Below are 26,363 nucleotides of genomic sequence, written 5' to 3' on the forward strand. Positions count from 1 at the left end.
ATCCAGTGTATTGGGGTTTTCTTCAAATATTCCACCTTTACTGGTAAGTAGGGTGTGAAGATAGCTGAAATGTTTGCTTGTTGAAATCCTTATTCACTTACATCTTATCTTTCATGCCTCAACAGCTGACCAGAGTCTGCACAACAAAATTCACACAAATGAATGAAACTGGGGATGTAAAACCATAAACAATACAGAAATATGATAATGTCAATAAAGTAAAGAGAAAAAGTTGAGTTCAGAATTAAATGTGTTTTAATTCTGACTACGTCATGCAGTCCAAAGTTTGTAGCGTTTTCAGTTCACGGCAGGTTTCCAGTATAAATAAAGTGAAATCAAAAGTGCTAAAACTTCAACAGCCCCAACCCCAGAATTCAAAGAATATCCATCATCACACTTGGATTTTAATAACAGGATTGTTAACATTCGGTATAAAAATAGGGCTGGCTGCACTTTTCAGGATGTTTTACAGGAAGTTAAAAACCGATCGAGTGCAGGGTCTAGTAACAGGAACAGGACTTTGAAGAGAAACACTGTTTTACAAGCGTGAGAAACCATTTCCAGTCATCAAAGTAGCGGTCAGCTACTTTCACAAATACAGGAAATGAAAACTGGAAACATGAAAAACATTATTTGGGTTTAAGAACTTTGGATAAGAAAAAAAAAGATCAAATAAATACAAAACTGGAAATACACCGAAATGCAGTTACATAAAAAAAATAAAGAAAAACAAATGGGAAGTCGGTCTGGACACTGGACATGACCTTTTGAATTAATACAAATTTTGGAAGATGTTATAGATTATGATTTTATTTATGTGAACAGTTGTGACACTTATTTTCAGTTGAATTGGATGGTATGTTTAGAGGAAACCACAAAGGAGGAAGTTGGGGGACATAATGAATCTGTTTATCAGCAAAGCTGAAGAAGATCTGGTTGTTAGTACTCGATGACACTGTAGCTCGTGTCCTGTAACACATGGTAGTGTTCAGCATCTGGAATCAAAGCAAACATGAAAACATTTGGTTTCTAATAAACCACAAACCTTGAAAAATATATATATCTTAAACACACAACATGTGAATGTGGAAACTTTATAAACACAAAAGTGATGGATTTATGTTCCATTCAAGCCCCAAAGGGACTGTGACGTTGCAATGAACTGGAACATCTGGTTAGTAACAACTGAGTCTCTCAGCCCTCACATGAACACACCAGACCTCTACATTTTAGGCCACAGCTTTGTGGCTGACTCCAAGTTAGTTCCAAGTGATACTCGTCCTGTTATTAATCAATAATCACCGATCAGTAACACTTTTTCATGATTGGTGGCCAAATGGCTCGTTGGTGGTGTTTGTGCTCAGCTGCAGGGATAGATAAGGGGGTCCAGTTGTTGGGCCACAGTCCTGTGTTGAACATGGAAAGACTTGATTTCAATTCAGAGTTCTCTGTGAGCTATGAAGAAGGACACAGTTCCTATTTCAGTATGAAGAGCTACTAGCTATGGGCCAGCCTTCTCCATTATCGTGCCTGAAGAAGCGTCTGGTTGCCTGGAAATGGCAACCATAGTCTGCAGCGTTGCAACGAGTGACCCGTAAATGTTCCAAGCCCCAGAGGAGCCGAACGAGGGACCCTTGCATGCCCCGACGTGAACGCCTTCGGACCGACCTGCAGCTGAAGGAGGTCCAGGTGCTGTGCCCATGCTTCATCCCTCATCCACACTGAGATGAGGAGAGCAGGAGAGAGAGAGACGCTCTTTATCAGGGTCACATGTGGAGCGTAGCCATCCAGCTTTTCACCAAGGAACGCTGACCGGCCAGCCCAGGGGTCGGCAACCCAAAATGTTCAAAGAGCCATATTGGCCCAAAAACACAAAAAACAAATATGTCTGGAGCTGCAAAAAATGAAAAGTCTTGTATAAGCTTTAGAATGAAGACAACACATGCTGCTTGTATCAATATTAGTTATAACTGGGGAAAGATTTTTTTTTTCATTATGCACTTCGAGAAAAAAGTCGAAATGTTGAGAATAATGTCGAAATTTCGAGAAAAAAGTTGAAATGTCAAGATTAATGTTGAAGTACAATCTTGAGAAAAAAGTTGAAATGTCGAGAGAAAACTCGAAATGTTGAGAAAAAAGGCGAAAATGTCGAGAAAAAAGTCTAAATGTCGAAGAAAAAGTCGAAACATCGAGATTAAAAAGGAAAGGAAAAAGGAAGAAAAAAATGAAAGAAAGGAAAAAAAAGAAGAAAAAGAAAAAAAAGAAAAAAGGAGAAAAAAAAGAAGAAAAAAAGGAAAAAAAAAGGTCAAACATTTTTGAAAAAGCTCCAGGGAGCCACTAGGGCGGCGCTAAAGAGCCGCATGCGGCTCTAGTGCCGTGGATTGCCGACCCCTGGGCCAGCCCAAACCACCTTTTTCTTCAACTACAAAGATCCACGTAAGAGGCTGTTTTGTGTCTGGGCAGAGAAACATGGTTAACACATTTTACAAGTTTAGTTTTGCATTGTGAGCTGGACCGCTGGTCCCGTCACAGTTGGGTTTATTAGTTGTGTGTTTGTTTATTTTATCGTTTGTCTACTGTTGCATCCACTTTGCTGGATCTTGATGACATATTCTTCCACAACCGAAAACAAAGCCCTTCCTCATTCCCCAGTTGAATGACAAGAGCGCATGTGTGAAGTTAATTTCACATTGGTCTCTGTGTGGGAAACATCAGAAGAGTTTGATTTTCTGGTGGTGAGAAGTTATTCTAGTGTCTTGGGTTTTACTTTTCTCCTCTCATCCTGTCCTACTAACACTGTAACTGTAACTCCACCCCTGGCAACAGGCTGGCACATATGGAGTAACAGCAACTTTGAGACTGATTTAGCTGTTTAGTTGTTTTTTCCTGATAAGTCAGGTGGTGATTGATTCATTTTGATAGTTAATTTCGATAAGTAATCTTCTTAATTAGCAATAGTTATTGAAAGACAATTATTAATAACTCTTTAATAATTTAACCAGAACCCTTTGTGGCACAACACAGTGCTCAGAGAAAATCCATTTAACAATTCAACACAGCTGCACAAGATCTCCAGTTAGTTTGTAGCAATGAGAAGGACCTGTAACATATTTGCCATTCATGCCACTGCATAGTTCAGCATCAACCAGGCCTGATTGTGCTTGGATTCGAGGGGTGAGAGGGTAAGAGGGTAAGAGTATGGCTGTAGGCCAGACTGTGACTCAAGCTCAGTAGTCACCCGTTGTAGTTGCTTCATTCTCCTCCTGCAGCTGAGCAGAAACCACACACCACCACAGTCTCACCAAGAATGAAACATGGTCATGGCATCAAATTATGCACTTATTTGTTTTCAGACCAACTAAACATGTTCAGCTGACACCTTTGTAAGCTTTTAAACCTGTATTGTTAATTTGTTTTAGTGCTACCTATTGTAGCGGAGGGACAGGAAGGTGCCGGCTCTGGGCTTTATCACCTAGTTAACACAACGGGTGCCGGCCAGAGCACTTCTCAAGGCCCATCAGAGTACGGGCAAAGAGAGACTGGATACGCTATGTGCTCTCAGACTCTTCTTGATGTTCTCTTTATTTTATAGACCAGATAAAAGCTAATTAGCTATTTTAGTTAAATTAAACAACATTGGTCATTAAAGCCAGTAACAGGTAAAGCCTGAATTATGGTTTCGCGTTAAACCAACGCAGAGCCTACGCCGTTGCCGTGACGCCGTCATGAACCCTTCGGACTTCTCCGTCACTCCATTTCTCCGCGGTGCAGTACCCCCCCAGAGTACTAGTTGATTTTTGTTTAGCTTCCGGCTTTTCCGGTCACAGTGAATCAAAGAGATAAGGACAACTATTGTGCAAAAAACAAAAACAAAAAAAATCACACACACACGGAAAAAAGAGCGCTGAAAGTTCACTACTGCTTCACGAACCGGAACCGGAAATGCGTTGCTACCAAGCAAACCAATCACAGCCCTCTCGGTCTGCCTGTTGTCTGCGTCACTGCGACGCATTTTTGGGAGGTGCAAGTCAGGCTACGGCGTAGGCTACGGAGCGTAGCCGCGTACCCTACGGCGTAGGTTTAACGCAGAACCATAATTCAGACTTAACACTGGTCATCGTTTTACAGTGCAGTTGTCTTCTGGTAAAACCTGAATTCATTGGTGCATTAGTTTGGCTTTTGTCACCTACTTAGAAATGTACGTGTCGGTTTCGTGTCTGTTCGGTTTTCTTTTTTTTTTGGTTTTTGTTGCAGATTTCAAGTGCTCGACATGTGCCTTCATGTGTGTTCTTGCTTCCTGGTTTAGCAGCGGATGTCACCCCCCCCCAAAAAAATAAAACTGGGTTTGTATGTGTGTATATATATGTATGTGTATGCGTATGTATTAGGGATGGGCGGTATGGACTAAAAAATTCATCACGATCATTTCTGGCATTTATCCCGATAACGATAAAAAAAATACCAATTCAACTCCACCTTTGTAACTATAAATCTATCTCCACATTCAGTCTTTGGAGCCCCCAAATCACTGCTCTAAAAGATACTAAATGCTACTAAACTACACCAATTAAATTGAATTGATAAAAACCAATTAAATGAGTTACACCTGTACTGCAAAACTGTAATGACTCAGATCCGCCTTGTTTGTTACACAAAAACCTCATCAACGGGAATCTCTTTCTTTCTTTCAGGCTCATATCCTTCCTTCCTTCCTTCCTTCCTTCCTTCCTTCCTTCCTTCCTTCCTTCCTTCCTTCCTTCCTTCCTTCCTTCCTTCCTTCCTTCCTTCCTTCCTTCCTTCCTTCCTTCCTTCCTTCCTTCCTTCCTTCCTTCCTTCCTTCCTTCCTTCCTTCCTTCCTTCCTTCCTTCCTTCCTTCCTTCCTTCCTTCACGTACGTTGTGCGTCGATTTAACGCAGAACCATAAATCATTTTTACACAAAAACGTCACCAACAGGAATTTATCGTTTTTACCGGGAGATGACAAATTCTTACTGTGGGGAATTTTTTTGACGGTTTATCGTGAACGATAAAATATCGCCCATTCCTAGTATGTATGCGTGTATATATATTAAATATAGTAACAATGCACATATATATGCCTTAGGTTTTTACCAGCATGTTGTTAAACATTAATATGTGTGCAGACAAGGTAAAAAAAAAAAAAAAGTATGTATTCAATCACACCCCTCAATCCAGGCAACAGGCCCCCGTTTAAGCTGACAAAAAACACAGCAAAGAGTCCAAGATGTTCATCTTGTCCCCAAACCACCAGTTTGATGGGACCCGAAGACAGCCGTGGGAGCACAGGAACGATTTAATCAATGCAGAGCAGGTGATCATAGTGCCATGGCTGATTAACACACTTCCAAATGCAATAAAACATTTTACAGTCGTTGTGAAATGTGTTTGATGATCAGACAACTGCGTTTATGTTTAGCACCACGAGTAGTGACGGGCAGAGGTGTGATTTCTAAATGCGAATTTTAGTTTTATTGAGCACCTCTAGAAAAAACCTTTATTAGACATATTGACATGGGTGATATTGTACTACTTTGGCCAGTCAATAATGCTGCTTTGAAATATTTTATTGAATTAGAAGGAAAAAACAAACAACCCACATACCTCCACTGTTCTGTATTGGGTTAGGTAAGGGCCCCCTCCTGCAGATTCAAGCAGATAAATAAAATGTGCGCCTTAATTGTTCTTCAATTGTAACAAGGAAAGGGTGAACATATTTAGTAAAAACAAATGCACTAAGAGACGAGGAGCCCTCATTTACCTGTTCACTGCTGGCAGAGGTCGAGCAGGCCTTGCCCCCGCTGGAGACCTCTGACCACTGTAGAAGTTCTCGTACACAACCTGAGCTGTTAAAGATGGAAACCGTTCAGCCAATGACAGCCGCTTTTATGTAAAACCTCTTTGCTATTTATAAACCAGCACTGGTTAACCTTTAGCAAAGGGTGTGCTGCGTTCATACCTGGTGGTTTATCTCCAGTTCGTCTCAGATTTACAAAGTGCTCAATATCTTCCTGGATGTTACACTGTTCGAGTGACTTCCTCACTTCCTCATAGAGCTATAAACACATGTGAATGGAGACACAGTAAAAATAAGGTCAATGGGGCGATCCATCCTTACCCAACAGAGACAGTTAAGAGCACGCAGCAGCACATTCGGTTTTATTGCTTCACTTGTACCTTTAAAGAGCATATTGCAGGTTAGGGTTTTTTCAAAAAATATACCTGACCTTATGTGAAAATGACTATGTGAGAAGTTAATGTAGGATTTAATATGTTTTACAAGACATAAGGGCACGTAATCAGAGGAAAAAGTGTCTGATTTTAGCAAAGCTCCTACAAACGCTTTTTTTTTTCGAACACCGCGTCATATGACGTAGCAGCAGGAGGGAGACGTCTCCACAGCTCTGCCCCATCTTACTGCGCAGACCCCGTACACACGTAGCCGAGTATCTGCTAAACCGAAGATATTTTCCTACGTTTGGACCTGTCATCCACATGAAAACGCAAATAAACAAATGTTTAAAAAAACTCCGGGCAAAGTGAAGATTTTTGAAAACTGTTTATGTATATGCGTGTAGACCTGGTGTAGACACACACAACCGGAGTTTTGCGTTTTCGAACGTCACATTATGCTCCAAAACAACAACAAATCTGCTCTGATTCTGACGTCTAAACGTGCGACCTTTGTTCACTACAGAACTACAGATGATCCACCATCTGTTCTCCAAGCTATTTATTAAATAAATGGTCTCTGCTCTTGACAGCCGTTTACTGCGTTACACCGACGCCGTAGGGTACGCGGCGACACGCAGCCCTACGCCGTACCCTACGGCGTAGGGCTGCGTCGATTTAACGCGGCAGCTCCGTGGTGGGACACGGGGGGACTCGGGCTCGGGAGACGCCGCTCCCGGGGAAGCTGCGCCGCAGATGCGGCCCGAAGGCCGGAAGAACGGATGATATACAGGTTTGGAATGCTTATGAATGTGGTCGAAAACGCATATCTTCGGTTATGTGTGGAAGGTTTTTTTTTTCAACAACGATGTAATGTGGATACAAATTATTTTATAAACGAAGGGGGGGGAATATTCGGTTTAAAAAATACCCGGCTATTTTGGATGCATTTAATCAAAAAAAAGAGAAGATAATAAGCCTGTTTTCTGTTTAGAAAGTACAAACGTAGACAGATTACAAGTACTCACCCGTTTTTAAGGAGTTATTTTTCAAAGTTTCTTTCAAGAGCGCACGGGCGGGTGCTGCGGTGAATAAAGGCTGATTTATGGTTCCGCGTAAAATCGACGGCGTAGCCTGCGGCGTAGGTTACGCGGCGCACGCAGCGTTCTGTGCGTCGCCGCGTAACCTACGCCGTAGGGTCTGCGTTGGTGTAACGCAGACCCATAAATCAGCCTTTTAAAAAGCGAGTTTCAGCTGTCAATCAAAAGAACGTGGGGGCCCTAACGGGTTCGTAATTATAAGGCTGTGGCCCGTCATATTGGTGTGAATACACATTCACAACCTCTTCAGTGTCACAACTAACATTAAGATCCATTATTTTTCCTATTGTTGAAATTCACTGCGGTCCCTCCCACTACGTCACTTCCGGTTCAGCTTTTTCAGATGCGGAAGTAAAATACTCTCACAAAAACAACTCTGGAGGTCACTGTAGTATATATTTATGTGTATTTCAATGAAAATTCAGTTCCTACATTATTTTCCTACACATTGATTCACAGGGGTCTCCAACCTGCAATATGCTCTTTAAAACCTTTTCCTGCCGCCTCAAGCAGCAGGGGAAGTCAGAAATGCAGCTTTTTAAATTATGTTCAAGTACTTGTTAAACACTCGGAGTTTGAGTAATATTCATTTATTTAGACCAACGTTTAGTCTCTTCGAGGTAGAAACAGTCTGACTCATGAGCTGCCTGGTGCAGCCCTGTAGTTAGAGGATAATTACAAACCGCTTCAGTCTGCTGTTTTGGTGCAGGACAGGTGGAATAACAAGTGTCAGCACTTTGTCACTGAAAATGATTCGCTGGCTGAAAAGGAAATCCTGAATAAGAAAGGTTCTCAGTGTAGGCTTGGTTGAGTTTATCCCGGGGTGTGTTTTCTCAGGGAAAGCTGGAGGGAGCTGGAGGGAGGAGCTAGTCCTCTGTGTTTGGTTTTGTTTCAAATACCACCAGCTATAATGTCCTCCAGCTAGTTTGGCAAAAAAAAGTCATAACATTGATGGCTTTCTCAATCAACCACTTCGGACATTGTGGAAATGTGTTTCACGGCTAGGGTTGCCACCCGTCCCGTAAAATACGGAATTGTACCGTATTTTCATTAACTTTTACACCATATTCTAGTTGAATTATTGAAATAAATTAACTTTTACACCATATTCTAGTTGAATTATTGAAATAAATTAACGTTTACACCATATTCTAGTTGAATTATTGAAATAAATTAACTTTTACACCATATTCTATTTGAATTATTGAAATAAATTAACTTTTACACCATATTCTATTTGAATTATTGAAATAAATTAACTTTTACACCATATTCTAGTTGAATTATTGAAATAAATTAACTTTTACACCATATTCTAGTTGAATTATTGAAATAAATTAACTTTTACACCAAATTCTAGTTGAATTATTGAAATAAATTAACTTTTACACCATATTCTAGTTGAATTATTGAAATAAATTAACTTTTACACCATATTCTTCACCTGTAGCTATATTATACATCTGGGCTGATGTGGACATACTTAGCATAGGAGGCTATTTCAGTTGCTAGTATGGTTGTCTGTCTGTACAGTCATGACAGTTCAATGCTATTAAAGCACTTTAAACTTTAAATCAAAGCATTTGGTTTTTTCATATAAAATAAACACATTTTTATGCAGTTTAGAAGTTTTGGGGCTTTTTTTTTTGGCTCCTGCGCTGCTGAAATCAGGGCGTCCCTTATTTCTATTTCTGAAAGGTGGCAACCCTATTCACGGCATGTCAGTGTGGCGTGTTGATGTTTACCTCATCACTGGTGACGCATTCCTGGGAGAGCTGGTTAAGATGAGTCCAGACTGTGGTCCTCAGGAAGTTAATACGCTCTACCGACTGTCTTTCAAACATCTGCACGTAAGACATTAAACAGCAATTTAGCTCGTTTACTTAGATTATGCATGTCTTCTACAAATCTGTGTCATTGAGTCTTACCTCACAGGCCTTGACGTGCTCCTTCAGCCAGTCATCTCGGATCTTTCCCAGCGAAGTCACATTCTGCTGGTACAACTTATCTGCCAGAGGAACACACAATAAACACAATGCAGTATCCGCAAGAGCATTTTATTTGCCTTGGCGTGCCATGAAATCTTTGGTGATTTTCCACGATCACAGCCAGAGGTGGGTAGTAACGAGTTACATTTACTCCGTTACATTTACTTGAGTAAGTTTTGGGATATGTTGTACTTTTAGGAGTAGTTTTGAATCACTATACTTTTTACTTTTACTTGAGTAGATTTGTGAAGAAGAAACTGTTCCTCTTACTCCGCTACATTAGGCTACGTTGAGCTGTTACTTTTCTTTTATCCCTTTTATCCGCGTACGCGTCAATCTCATGACATCACTGAGTGATTCTTTGGGAAAAATGTTTGTTTTTGCATGTTTTGTCACATTTACACAGACTCAAACACACACAGAGTTTCTATGAGTTCATGTTTGTTCTAGTTCTGCCTGGTTAAAAAAGAAAAGTACAAAGGCTTGAAATTTTGTGCTACTTGTGCCTGATTTATTTTTTTATTCTGTTATTATTTTATTTATTTTATTATTTAATACAGTACTTGAATTTACTTTAAGATTATTTTAATTTAAGCTATTTTTTATTAATTTTAATGAATGTTATTATTTTATTGATTTAATTTGCCTGAAGATGATTATTTTGTACTTTTGTCTGTTTGAATGGTTGTGTTAAAAAAATAAATCAGACGTTACTCAACAGTTACTCAGTACTTGAGTAGTTTTTTCACCAAGTACTTTTTTACTTTTAGTCAAGTAATTATTTGGATTACTACTTTCTACTTCTACTTGAGTCATATTATTCTGAACTAACAGTACTTTTGGCTACTCTACCCACCTCTGATCACAGCACGGTGAAACGGAGCAAAATACTGATTTATGGAAGCAAACATTCTCAAGGGGAATGTTATAGTGCTTTTTTGACAGATATTTACAAACTCCAACATGCATGTTAGCATGATAATTAAAAAAAGCAACTTTAATTTGGCCTTCACACTTTATAGTGGGTTACACAGCGGATCATTGAGCTCCGCATATCGATTTGATATCAAGCCTGACGCTCTCCTTGACAAAACCCTACTGATTTATCCAGAAGCTGACAATGTGGTTGTCAGGGGCAACGGGGATGATCCGAGGTCCAGCGTTCTGCTAAGTGAAGCTGAAGCTCAGGACAACCAACTCTACTCAACTTTATCCAATAAGCAGGTCATCTTAATGAAAACGGAGACGCATTTACACGTGAAAGCAGAAAACTGAGCTTTCCAAGGAGCAGCTGAAAAATCTGAAAAAGACGTGATCCAAAAAAAGAGAGATCAAGGATGAAAACAATAGCAGGGGAGAAAAAAAAGTCGAGGTTTTGAGTTTTTGTTATAACTCGTAATTGTTGAACAAAAGGGCGATGCAACATCACCAGTAAAACGTCTGAGCTTATTAATGAAGCGAGAACAGACTTCAAGATGATCTGATTTATTATTTAAACTTGCACCGTGTTGGCCATTAAGAGGTCAGGATGTTTGGGGTGCATCTCATCTTGAGATCTAGGGGCGACTTCTACAAACAGGCTCTGGCAGTAACGATGAATACCCATATGTGATATGTGAGTGAAAAACCGTGTTAAGCAGTGTGGATAAAGCCGTTTAGTCCCTCCATCCCTGCATTGCTGGGTAGCTTACCTGCATCCTCTGCATTCTGTTTTGCCTGCTGGGCCTTTGCATGTAGCTGAAAGATAATAAAGGTCAAATGAAAAGAAGCTGGGCTAACATTTAAAAAAACACTACACAATATCCACTTGATAGTTGTGCCCGAACACCAGTTCTGAGAAAATGTTGTAAGTTTCTCAAATGCATCAAAAACTGGAAACAAATACAAGATTTGCCTGGAAATTAAGTGTAATAGAATGGGTCAAAGAAAATACTGAAAATCATTCCCTCTGCACTTTTGTTATATAAAACATAGATTTACCAGTAAATGTTTTTCTTGGAGTTTTCTGCAAAGGGCACAGTGGCTAGAAAGATTTCCATCCATACCTGTATCATGTAATTAGGGCTGGGCGGTATGGACTAAAAAATGTATCACGATAATTTCTGGAATTTATCCCAATAACGATAAAAAATACCAATTCAACTCCACCTTTTCAACTATAAATCTATCTCGCTCTCAGATCCGCCATGTTTGTTACACAAAAACGTCATCAACGGGAATTTATCTTTCTTTCTTTCTTTCTTTCTTTCTTTCTTTCTTTCTTTCTTTCTTTCTTTCTTTCTTTCTTTCTTTCTTTCTTTCTTTCTTTCTTTCTTTCTTTCTTTCAGGCTCATTTCCTTCCTTCCTTCTTTCCTCTTTTCTCCCTTCCTTCCTTCCTTCCTTCCTTCCTTCCTTCCTTCCTTCCTTCCTTCCTTCCTTCCTTCCTTCACGTACGTTGTGCGTGGATTTAACGCAGAACCATAAATCAGTTTTACACAAAAACTTCATCAATGGGAATTTATCATTTTTACCGCGAGATGACAAATTCTTATTGTGAGGAATTTTTTGACGGTATATCGTGAACGGTAAAATATCGCCCATTCCTACATGTAATGGGACACATTTAGCCTCAAACTGGAAAAGCTTCAGGTTTTTCACCGCTATCATAACGAATTTGCAGTTTTCCCATGGCTCAAAAACAATAATACATCATGATGCCTTAAAATTACAAATATCCTTTCAATCCTGGCGTGTTGTTGTTTTTAGATGACTTGGGATTTACACATTTATTGAGACTCCCAATAACAGATTTACAGTTTATGAGAACTCAGTCACATGACAGCAGCACGACATTTCTTTGAATATTCAAAGGTACGGTAAGGGATTTCTGGATGACATCACATCTGTTGATGTTGGAAGAAAACACAACAAATCATCTAGTGCTGGCTCTTTTTGCCATTGCTCCCTAAGAAAAGACAGGACCCCCTCCCTGTTAGTGATTTGCTGGAACAATGTTTGCTGTGCTTTGAGGGGTGAGCTGCCACCCTGACTGCTCTATGTTTATGGAGCTACTGCCATGTATAGACACTATTGTACTCACAGATGTGCAGCTAGCAGCTGGTGAGAAGATACTCAGTGAATGTGACAAAAGGTTTTTTCCGGATTAGAAGGCGTGTAGAATCACTTATAGGCAGAGGTGGAAAAAGTACAAAAATATTGTACTTAAGTAAAAGTACAAATTTTCTGCTTGAAAATTACTTAAGTAAAAGTAAAAAGTACCCATTAAGAAAATTACTTAAGTAAAAGTATAAAAGTACCTCAAATTAAATATAATAAAGTACCAAAAGTACATGGTGTAAAATGTACTTAAGTACAAAAGTAAAAAGTAAAAAGTAAAACGTACAAAGTACAAAGTACAAAATTATTTTCAAAAGGATTGCAAAGAAATGAAGAATCCAAGAATTTGCTTACAACTCTGAATAATGGTGATATTATTCTGACCCCTTTAGCGTTTGTTTCCATTAACCCATTTTAATTTTGTCGGCTTGAGCGTCGGCTGCCGCTCAAGGCTGATTTATGGTTCCGCGTTACACCAACGCAGAGCCTACGGCGTAGTTCCTCCGGCCTTTCCGGCCCGCCTCTGCGGCGCAACTCTCCCGGGCCTGCGGCTCCTTCTCGGGGAGGCCGAGTCTCCCCGTCTGCCCCAGGTGTCTCGCATGGATCTATAATATTACCGGTAACGGTATTAAAGGTGTCTCGTCACGGACCCGCCGCCGGGCAATCACGGGCAATTCACTCGCCCCCCTTCCTTCCCGTCCGCCTTATGGTTCCGCGTTAAATCGACGCACACATATGCCGTAGGCTACGGCGTAGGGTGTGCGTCGCCGCATACCCTACGCCGTAGCTCTGCGCCGGTGTAACGCGGAACCATAAATCAGCCCCCGCTGTGCTGTTCTCATGGCTTTAATTTGTAGCGAGTAACGACGTGTCCAATTTTAAATGTAGCGGATTAAAAGTACGATTTTTTCCTTGAAAATGTAACGAAGTAAAAGTAAAAGTACAGAAAAATGAAAGTATCAATAAAAGTACAAATTCTCAAAAATCTTACTTAAGTACAATAACGAAGTACTTGTAATTCGTTACTTTACACCACTGCTTATAGGCTACTACCTTTAAGTTTCTTCATTAACAACAATTAGCACAATCACAGAGTCCTTTAATTGTCATTACTTTTCTGTGCTTATTCATTAAATGCACATATAAATTAAACATTTAATTCGGGGTAAATACAGAGAGGCAAAACTAACACTCCAAGACATTAATCAATAAAACTGAGATGTGAGGAGGTCCAGCGAACTCCTTCTACCTTGTCCATCTGCTTGGCGTTGTTGGTGTTTCGGTTCACATTCTGATCCGCTTCTTCTTTGTCTCGACACTTTTGCTCGTATGTCTTCTTTGACTGGGAACAGAAACACCATACGGGTTAGCTGGTTTTGATCCAGCTTTTATTAAGTTTTTGTTAGCACATAAGTTTGAGAAGTCAAAGTAATGCAGTTTAATGAGGTGTAAATTAAATGCCCGCGGCAGGCTTTGGTCAACATACTACAAGGTTAAAGTGCCATCTCCCTCTTCAAGCAGGTATTTACATTTTTGTTGGAAACAGCTGATTTTGTGTAGCCGAGCCACCCGTACCTTTTCACCCTGCACACGTTCTCTCATGAAATGTATTTACAGTCGTTGTGAAATGTGTTTAATGATCCGACAACTGCGTTTATGTGGGCACCACGAGTAGTGACGGGTACCCCTCACATTAACAGCAGTTTTCACTGGTACAGAACGTACCGAACTAATTGCTACAAGGTAGAGATGGACTTTATGCAGATCATGCAGCAGGATCCCAGAGCCACTATTAAAAACAACTAAAGCCTGATTTCTGCATCTCTGTTGAACCAATGGCAAAGTGACACAGAGCCTCCCTGGTGTAGATTGATGCAATTTGACACCTGTTTCAGGATTGCAGCCGCAAGAAAAGAAGCAGCGCAACTGGGAAAGACGTAAAACTGAGATGGTTTTAGAACTGATGGCAAAGAAAAAAAACTGTTACCAGGAAAGATGATTGCACACTCAGTTGGAGATTTTGATTTCTTGGTTGCAGAGTTTGCAGGAAACAGCATTTCCTTTGGATTGAGTTAATGGAGAAGCATAAATTAGGCTTTAAATTGATACTTTCCACTGATTGATTATTTGCCTGTCCAATGTTTGTATGCCTATCCAATGGCACTCCTTGGCTCAGCCCAAACACGTCCACATCATTCTTTTAAACTGATGCTTATTCCAGGAACAGTCTCATCTTAAAGGAGCTGTATGTAAGAGCAATAATAAAACGAATCATAAAATGACCCCGATATGTCAACAGACATTTAAAAATCATGTTCATTTCAAATACTTATGTCACTGACAACAGCACTCAAGCCAGGATATTCCAGTTTAAAAAGAGGAGTTGCAGCCCTCAACTGATGTTGATGTTGTCATTTTTTGTTTTGGCCTGAAGCTCCACCCTCCACCTATCTCCCAATCACCAAGTCAGTATTGTTTCTGAAGCTCCACCCTCCACCTATCTCCCAATCACCAAGTCAGTATTGTTTCTGAAGCTCCACCCTCCACCTATCTCCCAATCACGGAGTCAGTATTGTTTCTGAAGCTCCACCCTCCACCTATCTCCCAATCACGGAGTCAGTATTGTTTCTGAAGCTCCACCCTCCACCTATCTCCCAATCACCAAGTCAGTATTGTTTCTGAAGCTCCACCCTCCACCTATCTCCCAATCACCAAGTCAGTATTGTTTCTGAAGCTCCACCCTCCACCTATCTCCCAATCACCAAGTCAGTATTGTTTCTGAAGCTCCACCCTCCACCCATCTCCCAATCACCAAGTCAGTATTGTTTCGGCATCCGGGTTTCCAGCTCGGCTCTAATTATCGCAGCCATGGCAGCCTACGTTCCTGCTGCATTCTGCAGCCTACCTGGCAACCTCTGGTCGGGGGGAGGAGGGGGAGGGTCCACGCCGCTCAACAATATTTTGAAAGTGACTGCAGTACCAGTTTTGGACATTTCTTACAGACGGCTCCTTTAAGTCCACCTTAAACTTGCAGTCATCATATAAACCAGTGGTTCACAAACTGGGGGGCGCACCTCCTAGGGGGGGCACAGCGCTATTGCAGGGGGGGCGCGGCGAGGTTGGAAGGTATATTAATAAAAAAAAAAAAAAAAAAAAAAAAAAAAATAGAGAGAGAGAATGAAGTAATGGTCTGGCCGGCGGGAATCTAACCGGGGACCTGCTGCTTCAGGTCCCACAACTACCCGGTGCTACTGGAAGGAAGATGCATGTGGCAGTTTCTCACCTACAACCCGGTTTGAGAGGATCTGTAACATGAAGCAAGCCCACCCCACTCACTGAAAAGGTGTGGGGATTAAAGATGACATTTTTGCAGAGCAATTGTTGAAATTTTGATTATTTGTTTAGCTGTTGCTGCTGTTTTTTTTTCCTCGGGGAGCTGGTTATTTTTGGAAAAAAAATATGTTGAAAGTAATGCATACTGTATAGTACAGTAAAAAGGAAAAAAAAAAAGAAATGTGTTGCACACATGAAGCAAGTCCACTCACATCACTGAAAAGATGTGGGGATTAAAGGTGTCATTTCTGTAGAGCAAATGTTCAGATTTTGGCTCCTGTTTGTATTGTTGTTGTTTCAATCTCTGGGAGCTGGTCAGGTTGAAAATCTATTTCTACAGAGATGGACAGATTTTTCGCACATATGTTCAATATATGAAATAAATTGCAGTCGCATTTGAATGAAAAAGATGTGTGTGTCTGTGTCTGTGTCGGGGGGGCGGCTTGAAAATTCTGTTATGTACAAAAGTGGGGGCTGGCAAAAAAGGTTTGGGAACCACTAAACACATTCAGTATTTCACCATCTAAGTGGAAACAAACAAACAAACAAACAAACTAAAGTAACTGAAATCCTCCCAAGCCCCCCCCCATGAACACTAATATCCAAATATGGTTCTTTTTCTTCTTTTTTACAAAAATTGCCTTTTGCACTCATCTTAGTACTAGTAAATGTTGTGTTGTATTTATTTTATGTGAACTTTTTAAGAATGTCTGTCTATCTGTCTCTCCGTTGTGCCTGCGCCTGCGCACTTTATATGTTTCACCGTGGGAAGTGGGAAACGTCCTCTCGATTTCTTGTATGTCTTAACATGTGATGAATCGACAATAAAGCTACTTTGACTTTGACTAAAGACGAAACCAACAAGAATATTACCTAAATAGGACACTAAAGCTAATTTCTCTCTAAAAGGCACTACTGCATATAAGAACCTTTAATAGCAAAGTATAAAACAAAAGACTTTGAGTCAAAGTCTTTGACTTCCTATTTTAAGCCACAGTAAGGACAGCATGAGTACAGGAAATTGCAAGTGGAAATAAAGATGGCGAGCCGTGATAAATCTATTGTGTGCTGGTTCCTTGTTGTAACAGTACCCCACTAATGTGCAGTTATCTGCTCAACGAATGGCATCTTCTTTAACTTGGCCCTCATTCACTGATAGAACGGACACTTTTGAGTTGACACATTGTCATTGACACGTCATGCATATACTGTAAAAAGGGTTGTTTTTGTTTTTCACAATATGTCCCCTTTAAATAAGTTGACCAGAGTATGACTTCTTCTTTTGATGACATTTTTCATGCTATAATTCACTTCTGTGAGCGCTCAATACAACTTCCTCCATTAAAGAGGAAGAACAGAAAATGGATGAAAATGGCATTTTACATCTCACAACTGGAACTCAAACCACATCTAAAAAAAAACTAAAAAAAACATGATGCGCTTGTACCCTTGTGGGCACTTCTTTTTTTGTTTATCTTTTTCAATCTTTGATGCAGCACGTGACCTTTTATAGCATTGTTTGTGGACTTTGGTTTCCTAGTAAATGTCATTTCCTTGTGACTGAATGCTAACTAACCCAGTTCATTATTAACAAATTATAAGAAAAGAAGCAGGAACCTTCTTGCAGGAAAATAATGCCAATATTTACTTTCATCCTAATGGATGGGATTCAAACATATTTTCATGTTTACTTACGTCCATCACCTTCTTGAACTGCGACGACTTCTGTTTGTGGATCATATCCATGTTTTGTTCGATCTAAAATGACAAAATCACCTCTTTCATTATTAAATCAACACATCACAAAACATTACAATCACCTCCCCTATCACCTCCCTGGTCTTTGTACGTTTTGACCGTATAGAAACGTAATTCTCGTCAGTTGTGTGAAAACCGCGTGAAGTTATGGAAATAATACCTGGAAACAGGTATTGTGGCATATAATTGTCAAATTGGTTTAATTCACTGTACGAATTGTTACAGATTACATTTGTAATAATGTATTTGACCCGGTCTTTGTACGTTTTGACCGTATAGAAATGTAATTCTTGCCATTGTAAGAATGAGATGTACCTACTGTACTCTACTGCCCTTACTTTTTAACAACTTGTGCTTTCTATTATTTTACCTCTTTTCTTATCATTTTATTTGTTATTTATGTTTTAATTGTGTCTTGCCGCTTTTAATGTTGATGTGAAGCACTTTGAATTACCTTGTGTTGAATTGTGCTATACCAGGGGTCGGCAACCCAAAATGTTTAAAGAGCCATATTGGACCAAAAACACAAAAATAAAATATGTCTGGAGCCGCAAAAAATGAAAAGTCTTGTATAAGCCTTAGAATGAAGGCAACACATGCTGCATGTTTCTATATTAGTGGGGGAAGATTTTTTTTTTTTATTATGCACTTCGAGAAAAAAGTCGAAATGTCGAGAAAAAAGTAAAAATGTTGAGAAAAAAATCGAAATGTTGAGAAAAAAGTAGAAATGTCAAGATTAATGTTCAAGTACAATCTTGAGAAAAAAGTCGAAATGTTGAGAAAAAAGTCAAAAATTTCGAGAAAAAAGTCGAAATATTGAGAAAAAAGTCGAAATGTCAAGATTAAAAAGGAAAGGAAAAAGGAAGAAAAAAAGAGGAAAAAAGAGAAAAAAGAAAAAAGGAAAAAAGAAGAAAAAAGAGAAAAAATAAGAAGGAAAAAAAAAAGGTCAAACATTTTTGAAAAAGCTCCAGGAGCCACTAGGGCGGCGCTAAAGAGCCGCATGTGGCTCTAGAGCCGCGGGTTGCTGACTCCTGTGCTATACAAATAAACTTGCCTTGTCTTGCCTTGCCTTGCCTATAAGCACTAACCTTTTTCCTGGCTTCTTTCTGCTTTTCTCTGAACTCTTCCAGTTTCTTGGCCTCCTCCCTCATGCTCTGCGCCAGTTGCAAGTGTGACAGACTCACCTGTTCAGTCTCTGCAGGTTAAACGTAGTTTAATCTGTAATCTGCACAATGATAATGAACACGAAAGGGTAACGAGTAAAAATAAGTGGTTTTCACTCACGTAATTTGAATATGTCCAGGGATCGCTTTAAGGTGCTACAAGAATAAAAGACAGTTTGACAGATAAAAAAACAGCTCTCATCATGAAATGTCATTATTTAGAGCACATATCAATGGAGTTCGGCTTTTGTTCATACACAAGGTAAGGGGTGTTTTGGCAAACAACAGGTTCTGAAATCGAACATACTGTTTTCCGGTAAAAGCCACATCCCATTTGATTCTGAATGGAAGTGGGTGTGCACCAATTCCAAGAGAACAAGTGAAATGGACAAGTGTGTTTCCCGATTTCCATAGAAAACCCATCTTTCTTTGCCATCTGCCAAATTTCATTAGTGGTTTCGGACCTTTTGCGCCAAGAGGGAGTAGAACTTTATTGGTTAAAAGTCCCAAAGAAGAGAAATCAGGAGCAGAAGAGAGAAAAACATCTCACTTTCCTTTCCTTTATGGTTTGATGTGCTTTTTAAGTCAAACTTTTATTCGGTCGGTTTCACTGGGTGTAGCTTGGCAAAATAAGTGTACCGTACATTTCTGAAATGAAGGTCATGAACAGTCAGCAAAGGGTACAATTGTCAAATGCTGTGGTTTAGCAAAGCCATAGGTGCAGCTTGAAGCACAGAGGGCCGGCAGGGCCAAATTAAAGCACAATTTCTCATTAATTGCTCATTAATTGCAGCCGTCTAGTCCAGTACAGCTGAAATCCACTCATTTTGGGGAGGATGTTTACAGCAGAGACCTGTGTCCCACGTGTAGAAAATCTGCACCACGGTTCAACATGGCCCTCTGCAACAGTAGCAGAGCGAGTTCACCGCCACCGATTTAGATTTGTTTTCATCACTTCCCTTCATGTAGGCTACCACAGCAACCATGTGGATTTTGGGAACGTCACCAAGGACAGACATCAGATCTGATCGTTTGCAGTAGGGCTGGGCGATGTGGACCAAAAGTCATATCTCGATATTTTCTAGCTAAATGGCGATACTCGAAATATATCTCGATATTTTTTCTGTGCCTTAATTGGGGTTTCCCCCAAAGCATTATAGCATAGCATCTCTGTTAGCATCTCTGTTAGCTTCATTTTTTCTGAGGCAAACCCTTAAACTGCCTGCATATATAGAATAAAAATGCTTCTTGAATAAAATAAAACAAATATCCCTTTCCTGCATAAGAATTAAATTAAAATACACTGTGCAATTAATACAATGTAGACAGTAACAGGCAGACTTTTCCACTGAGGTTGACAGTTGTGCAAATAACAAAACATTTGTGCAAATCTCAAATAAAACATTCAAGTCAATTTGTCACAAAATAAGCTATATCAAAATCCTAAAAAAAATAAATATATATATTTTTTTTTTTTAAATCGATATAAACGATATTGTCTCGTACCATATCGTGTTTGAAAATATATCGATATATATTAAAATCTCGATATATCGCCCAGCCCTAGTTTGCAGTAAAAAATATAGTACTGTATAAACTGTCCTATAGGAAGACTGAATTCTGATCAAATGTGCCAATCTGAACATTGCCTTAATAATCAAAAAATAGGCATGAGACGGGAAAAAAACGACACTGATGATGTGATATATTTTCAAACGCGATATGGTACGAGACAATATCATTTATATCGATTAAAAAAAAAAAAATGTTAATGATTTTGATATACCTTTTTTGTGACAAATTGACTTGAAAGTTTGATTTGAGATTTGCACAAATGTACATTTTACATTTTGATATTGTGCAGACCTCTGTTAATAAAGGTACCTGTGTGACATTTGGCACGAGGCATTGTATTAAAACTGACTGTTTTTTTAAGGGTTTGCCTCAGAAAAAAATGAAGCTAACATAGATGCTATGCTATAATGCTTTGGGGGAAACCCCAATTATGGCACAGAAAAAATATCGATATATATCGAGTATCGCCATTCAGCTAGAAAATATCGAGATATGACTTTTGGTCCATATCGCCCAGTCCTACATACATGTATGGTCGGCACGCAGCCGGGTATGCGGCTCACTTCTTATTAATAGTGTCTCCAAGTAGTTCACCACATCTTTCAAAAACATTTAAAAAGTGTTAGTGCTGGAGGCTTTTTATTGGAACCTAAAATACGACTCTTTCTGAGGCCAGCAGCTTTGAACCTTCAGAGATTTAAACTACGCCTTACATCAAAGTCAGCTTTACAGGAAGGGCACTGCTGGTAATAATAATTAGTGCGTCATCTTCCTCAATTAGTCCTCCTTCCTCTTCATGCTCTAACATAACCAAACAGAAACAGAACCAGGCTGATCATGTGACTAAACAGGAACTGGTGAAGAAACCACATGTTAGTGTTACTTCATGAAAAAAGTAAAGTGACACAATGAAGATTTCAAGCCTCATCTCCACCTTTGATTTGTGAACCGGAGAGTTGGAATAATCCCCCGTCTAGCGGGGAACTGCCTCCACTGCATGAATTCAGAATCAGAGGCTCTGCAGCAACACACTTGTGCACGTAATCACAGAAAGCTTCAAACACATCAGTCAAACATGTTGATGACAGCATGTAAGCATGCAGGTTGCTTACTTCATCTCATTGTGTCCACACACCTTCTTGGACAAACCAAGCAGATCTTTGGCGTATTTCTCTTCAATTGTTGCCCTGACAGAAGAATTAGAAAAAATTATAAACATGCAAGCACGCATGCAAAGGACATTCAGTGAGTTCAGTGAACATTTAGGCCCTAATTTGCACTTCACACAATTTTGACTTTACAAAGTTTGCATCAAATTTCGTACACAAAAGTATTGGTTTATAGATAAAAAAATAAAACAACATTTACATTGAGATACTGTAGCTGGTGGAGGCTGCCGAACGCAGACACAATCTGTCATTTCGTTGCCATTAATTTAATTTGCATCAAATGTGTCACGCAGCATGTACGAAAGATACGTTATATATATTTGTAATTTGTCTATTATTAGTGGAGGGTAGGGATGGGCGGTATGGACTAAAAAATGTATCACGATAATTTCTGGCATTTATCCCGATAACGATAAAAAAATACCAATACAAAAACGTCATCAACGGGAATTTATCTTTCTTTCTTTCTTTCTTTCTTTTTTCAGGCTCAAATCTTTCTTTCTTTCTTTCTTTCTTTCTTTCTTTCTTTCTTTTAGTCTCCTTTCTTTCTTTCTTTCTTTCTTTTAGGCTCCTTTCTTTCTTTCTTTCTTTCTTTCTTTCTTTCTTTCTTTCTTTCTTTCTTTCTTTCTTTCTTTCTTTCTTTCTTTCTTTCTTTCTTTCTTTCTTTCTTTTAGTCTCCTTTCTTTCTTTCTTTCTTTCTTTTAGGCTCCTTTCTTTCTTTCTTTCTTTCTTTCTTTCTTTCTTTCTTTCTTTCTTTCTTTCTTTCTTTCTTTCTTTCTTTCTTTCTTTCTTTCTTTCTTTTAGGCTCCTTTCTTTCTTTCTTTCTTTCTTTCTTTCTTTTAGGCTCCTTTCTTTCTTTCTTTCTTTCTTTCTTTCTTTCTTTCTTTCTTTCTTTCTTTCTTTCTTTCTTTCTTTCTTTCGTTCGTTCTTTCTTTTAGGCCCCTTCCTTCCTTCCTTCCTTCCTTCCTTCCTTCCTTCCTTCCTTCCTTCCTTCCTTCCTTCCTTCCTTCCTTCCTTCCTTCCTTCCTTCCTTCCTTCCTTCCTTCCTTCCTTCCTTCCTTCACGTACGTTGTGCGTGGATTTAACACAGAACCATAAATCCGGTTTTACACAAAAACGTCATCAACGGGAATTTATAATTTTTTACCGTGAGATGACAAATTCTTACCGTGGGGAATTTTTTTGACGGTTTATCGTGAACAGTAAAATATCGCCCATTCCTAGTGGAGGGTGGTGTTTAGATAAGTGACATTATGTAAAATGCATCTGTTTAAATGTAGAATATAGCTACCTGAGGAAAGGTCACAGCCCATCTGCCAGTGTCTCAGTTTTGGTTGTAACCAGCATTATTTTGACTCTAGTTACATTATAAGTGACACTTTCAGAGTAGTGTTAAGCTGTTAAGTTTTAAGCTGTGTTAAGGGTGTGGCATGCTTTCCAACACCTGCAGTGTTAAATTGGCCATATTTCTGGTGAAGATGCTCATTTCCGCAGATGCTGTTTGACATTGTGGCAAGTTTTGCTTGTTTAAATACCAAGTTTAAGAGAAAAATATGGTTGAAAATATGAAATTTAACTAGATTTGTCTGAAAATATTCAATATAAAAATGCCAGTGGCATTTTAGCTCATAATGTTATCGACTAACTTTGGTTCAGTGTTTGATAATTAACTACTTTAAAAGTCTTAAACTAACACTCCAAAGAGTGGACACACACCTTTCTAGTGTTGAATTTTACCTCTTCTGTGGTATTTTAATACCGGTGATTTGGCTGCGTTTCAACTGCTTTGTTACCAGCCAATTTATTAAACATATATAAGCTGCCTGTGACTTTAAAATGACCAGATTAAATTTGAATGTTATCAAAACACGCTCACAGAGCATGGAGCAACCCTGATGCTTTATGTGATAACAGATCAAATAAAAAGTGGTAACCATCATCACGTAGATGACGGAGCAGGAAGTAGCTCCTCAGACTACGGTTAGTCCTGCTGAACTGAATTTCACACTGTTTTATTACCTGTTAATCAAGAAACCCACAGAGTATAAAAGTATAAAAACTCAAGCTGCAATAGTAGTAGTAGTATAGTTGCATGCACGTATTTCTGCAGACACACAGATAATCGCTGCAGTCTCATCTCAAATAAAGATATTTGTTGCGTGACCCAACAGCTGACTTGTCTTTAAACTTCTTTTTTAATACGGAGGACTCTATTCCTATCATCCTTTCTTAGTGTAACTTTCATTTCAGTAAGTCCTACTTCTTTTATTTTTCGTGAGGGCTTCAAAATTACTTTCTGTTCTAAAGTTAGGGAACTTGTACTGTATGTTAATAAATAATAATATAAAATCAACCTGTTTTCTTCCCACAGAACTTAAAACTATGTCAAATAAAACTATGTTTTGTATGTTTGTGCATACGTGCATCAGATTAAAAACTAATTCAAAGTTCAAATATGTGCTGATGCAGTATTGATACAATAGGGATCAGGTTTGAAATAAAAACAGGGGAGAAATCTCAGGATTATGATACTGAATCAAGTTCCAATACACAGTATCTAGAATTATATTTCAGACACAAGTCATGCAGCCTATTTCCACTTTCCCCTTTGTATGGGTTGTCACGGTGGAAAATACCTATTTTTGCTTGTGGACATCTGTATCTAGAGCTTTGGGAATCACTTTTGCATTTAAATGTATTGTTGCAGTAGTTTTGTCTGAGAAATGTATTCATGTTTTAATATTGCTGAAAAACGTTTTTCTCTTTACTTGAAGTTGGCCATAAACTGCACAACTCTCCACGTTCTCCTCCACTTCCTATGTCCTTACATTTTAAAATGTCATATTGCACTTTACTCCTCTTAGTAATAAACTTTGCTGTTTCCTCAACAACTCTAGAAAGTCTATAGTTCATGGTTGCTTTCATTTCTTCCTCACCCACCCTGTTTAAAATTAAAAAACAAACCATCTCTGCCTTCCAAGTACATCTCTTTGGAAATATAACAAATTGTATTCATGCCACTACCTGGCTTTCATGAAGTCCTCCACTTCCTTGCATGTCCTTTTGCCTTCATTGAGATACTGAATGATCACATCGTAGCCAGTGGTGCTGGTCAGATCAGAGTTCTGTCAGCAAGAGGAAAAATACGTCACATCCTTTGTCTTCCACAGTTGTCCACTTTTTTGGACTTTTACATCAAGCCACTTGTGTTTCGACACTTGTGACAATCTTTGGTACACAGTGTAAATTGATGTTTTGAACAGTACACCTCCATAATTTAGGTAAAAGTAATGGTAACAGACAGTAATCATCTTCACCATAGAAACCTTCCATAGAAACGCTAATATTCCTAAATCTAGTCAAAATCGTCTTATTTTAAGCAAAACTTTCTTGAATAGAATTGTTAGAATTTGCAAAATAATCTTCCTATTTTCTTCAAACACCTTGGAAATTAGTTTTGCAGTGTTTGATTATAAGGTGTTGTGTTTGCACTGCCTATTTAATCCTAGATGAGTCTTTAATTCAAGTTTTTTCTTTTAAACCCCACATCAATTAAGTGCCAACTACATTAATAATTACATTTCCAATTCAAATTTTGGTTCCAAAACATGATCACGTTAAATTAAACAAACAGTGAAAGCAACACATGTGCCGATACATCAGGCTAATTTGAAAATGTTATAAACTATATCTGAAATATCTGGACTTATATTTGTACATGGCACTGTTTTGTAGTATATTTTACTTAGGATCATTATTCCTTAAACTAAAACTGACAGTGAAAAAAATGAAACTCAAACCAAATGACTCACCCAGAAACATTCTTTAAAGTGAAGGTTTTTCATAACTGCAAAGAAATAAGCTGCAGTATCGCAAGTTTTATCTCAGTCTAGTGTCAGGTCCTTCCGTGTGAGCGCACTGGCAGCAGTTTGAACCTACAGTTGCAGCAGAGGTGGTCAAACTGACGCATGCGCAGTTTTCATAAGGAGTCGCAGAACTAGGACTAGGATAAACAGATGATCAAACTCTTTGCGTTGCCGCCATCTAGTGGCTAACGTTGGCACTTGCAGGGCTGCAAGCCTACAAAGCAGACAATTACAAATTACAACATTTCTCAATCAGGGCCGGCCCAAGCTACGACGGAGTATTAGGGCCAAACAAAAAAACAAAAAAAGGAAATTACGAGAATAAAGTCATAATGTAATGAGAATAAAGTCGTAAAATTACGAGAATAAAGTCATAATATTACGAGAATAAAGTCGTAAAACTACGAGAATAAAGTCATAATATTACGAGAATAAATTTGTAAAATTACGAGAATAAAGTCATAATATTACGAGAATAAAGTCGTAATATATTATAAATATATAAATATAACTTCACAAGATGCTCAATATTCCTCATTTTAACACAGGGAGAAGAAGCTCTTCCTGTTAAGAGTTCTCATAAATTATATTCTCATAATATTACGACTTTATTCTCGCAACATTACGACTTTATTCTCGTAATGTTACGACTTTATTCTCGTAATTTTACGACTTTATTCTCGTAATATTACGACTTTATTCTCATAATATTACGACTTTATTCTATTACGACTTTATTTTCGCAACATTACGACTTTATTCTCGTAATTTTACGACTTTATTCTCATTATATTATGATTTTATTCTCGTAATTTCCAATTTTTTTTGTCTTAGTTTGGCCCTAATACTCCATCGTACCAAGCCTCCATGGGGCCTTAAGCAAAATTTGATTTGGGGGTCCTCTATTACTGCCAATAATACTGATTATTGATCATTCACACACCCACTATAAACTTATTTCATGTTCTTCCCTGTCATTACAAATACACTTGTAAAACTAGATGTAAGAACTTTTTGTTGTAGTTAGATTGTAATCCACAGGGATTTAGACCATGGAAGCAGACAACAGATTAACAAATTTGCAGAAAAATCTTTCAATTTATATTTATCAAAGTCAGCAACTGCC

At 38.7% G+C, this 26,363-nt stretch overlaps 1 protein-coding gene across 1 annotated transcript; it reads right to left on the minus strand.

The window, feature by feature from the left end:
* Window positions 1-223: 223 nt before the first annotated feature.
* pstpip2 (proline-serine-threonine phosphatase interacting protein 2) lies at window positions 224-25,311 on the minus strand. Its single transcript, XM_061733277.1, has 14 exons — window positions 25,184-25,311; window positions 24,396-24,496; window positions 21,315-21,389; window positions 18,749-18,783; window positions 18,553-18,659; window positions 17,402-17,464; window positions 13,623-13,715; window positions 10,969-11,014; window positions 9,218-9,297; window positions 9,035-9,133; window positions 5,978-6,074; window positions 5,780-5,864; window positions 5,623-5,660; window positions 224-995 (listed from the first exon to the last, which is right to left on the minus strand). Exons 1-14 carry the CDS (start codon window positions 25,214-25,216, stop codon window positions 940-942), a joined length of 1,008 nt encoding a protein of 335 aa, XP_061589261.1. The 5' UTR covers window positions 25,217-25,311; the 3' UTR covers window positions 224-939.
* Between the last annotated feature and the right edge of the window lie 1,052 nt (window positions 25,312-26,363).

Source organism: Cololabis saira, chromosome 11, assembly GCF_033807715.1.
Source record: "Cololabis saira isolate AMF1-May2022 chromosome 11, fColSai1.1, whole genome shotgun sequence".
In the NCBI taxonomy this organism is placed as follows: Eukaryota; Metazoa; Chordata; class Actinopteri; order Beloniformes; family Belonidae; genus Cololabis; species Cololabis saira.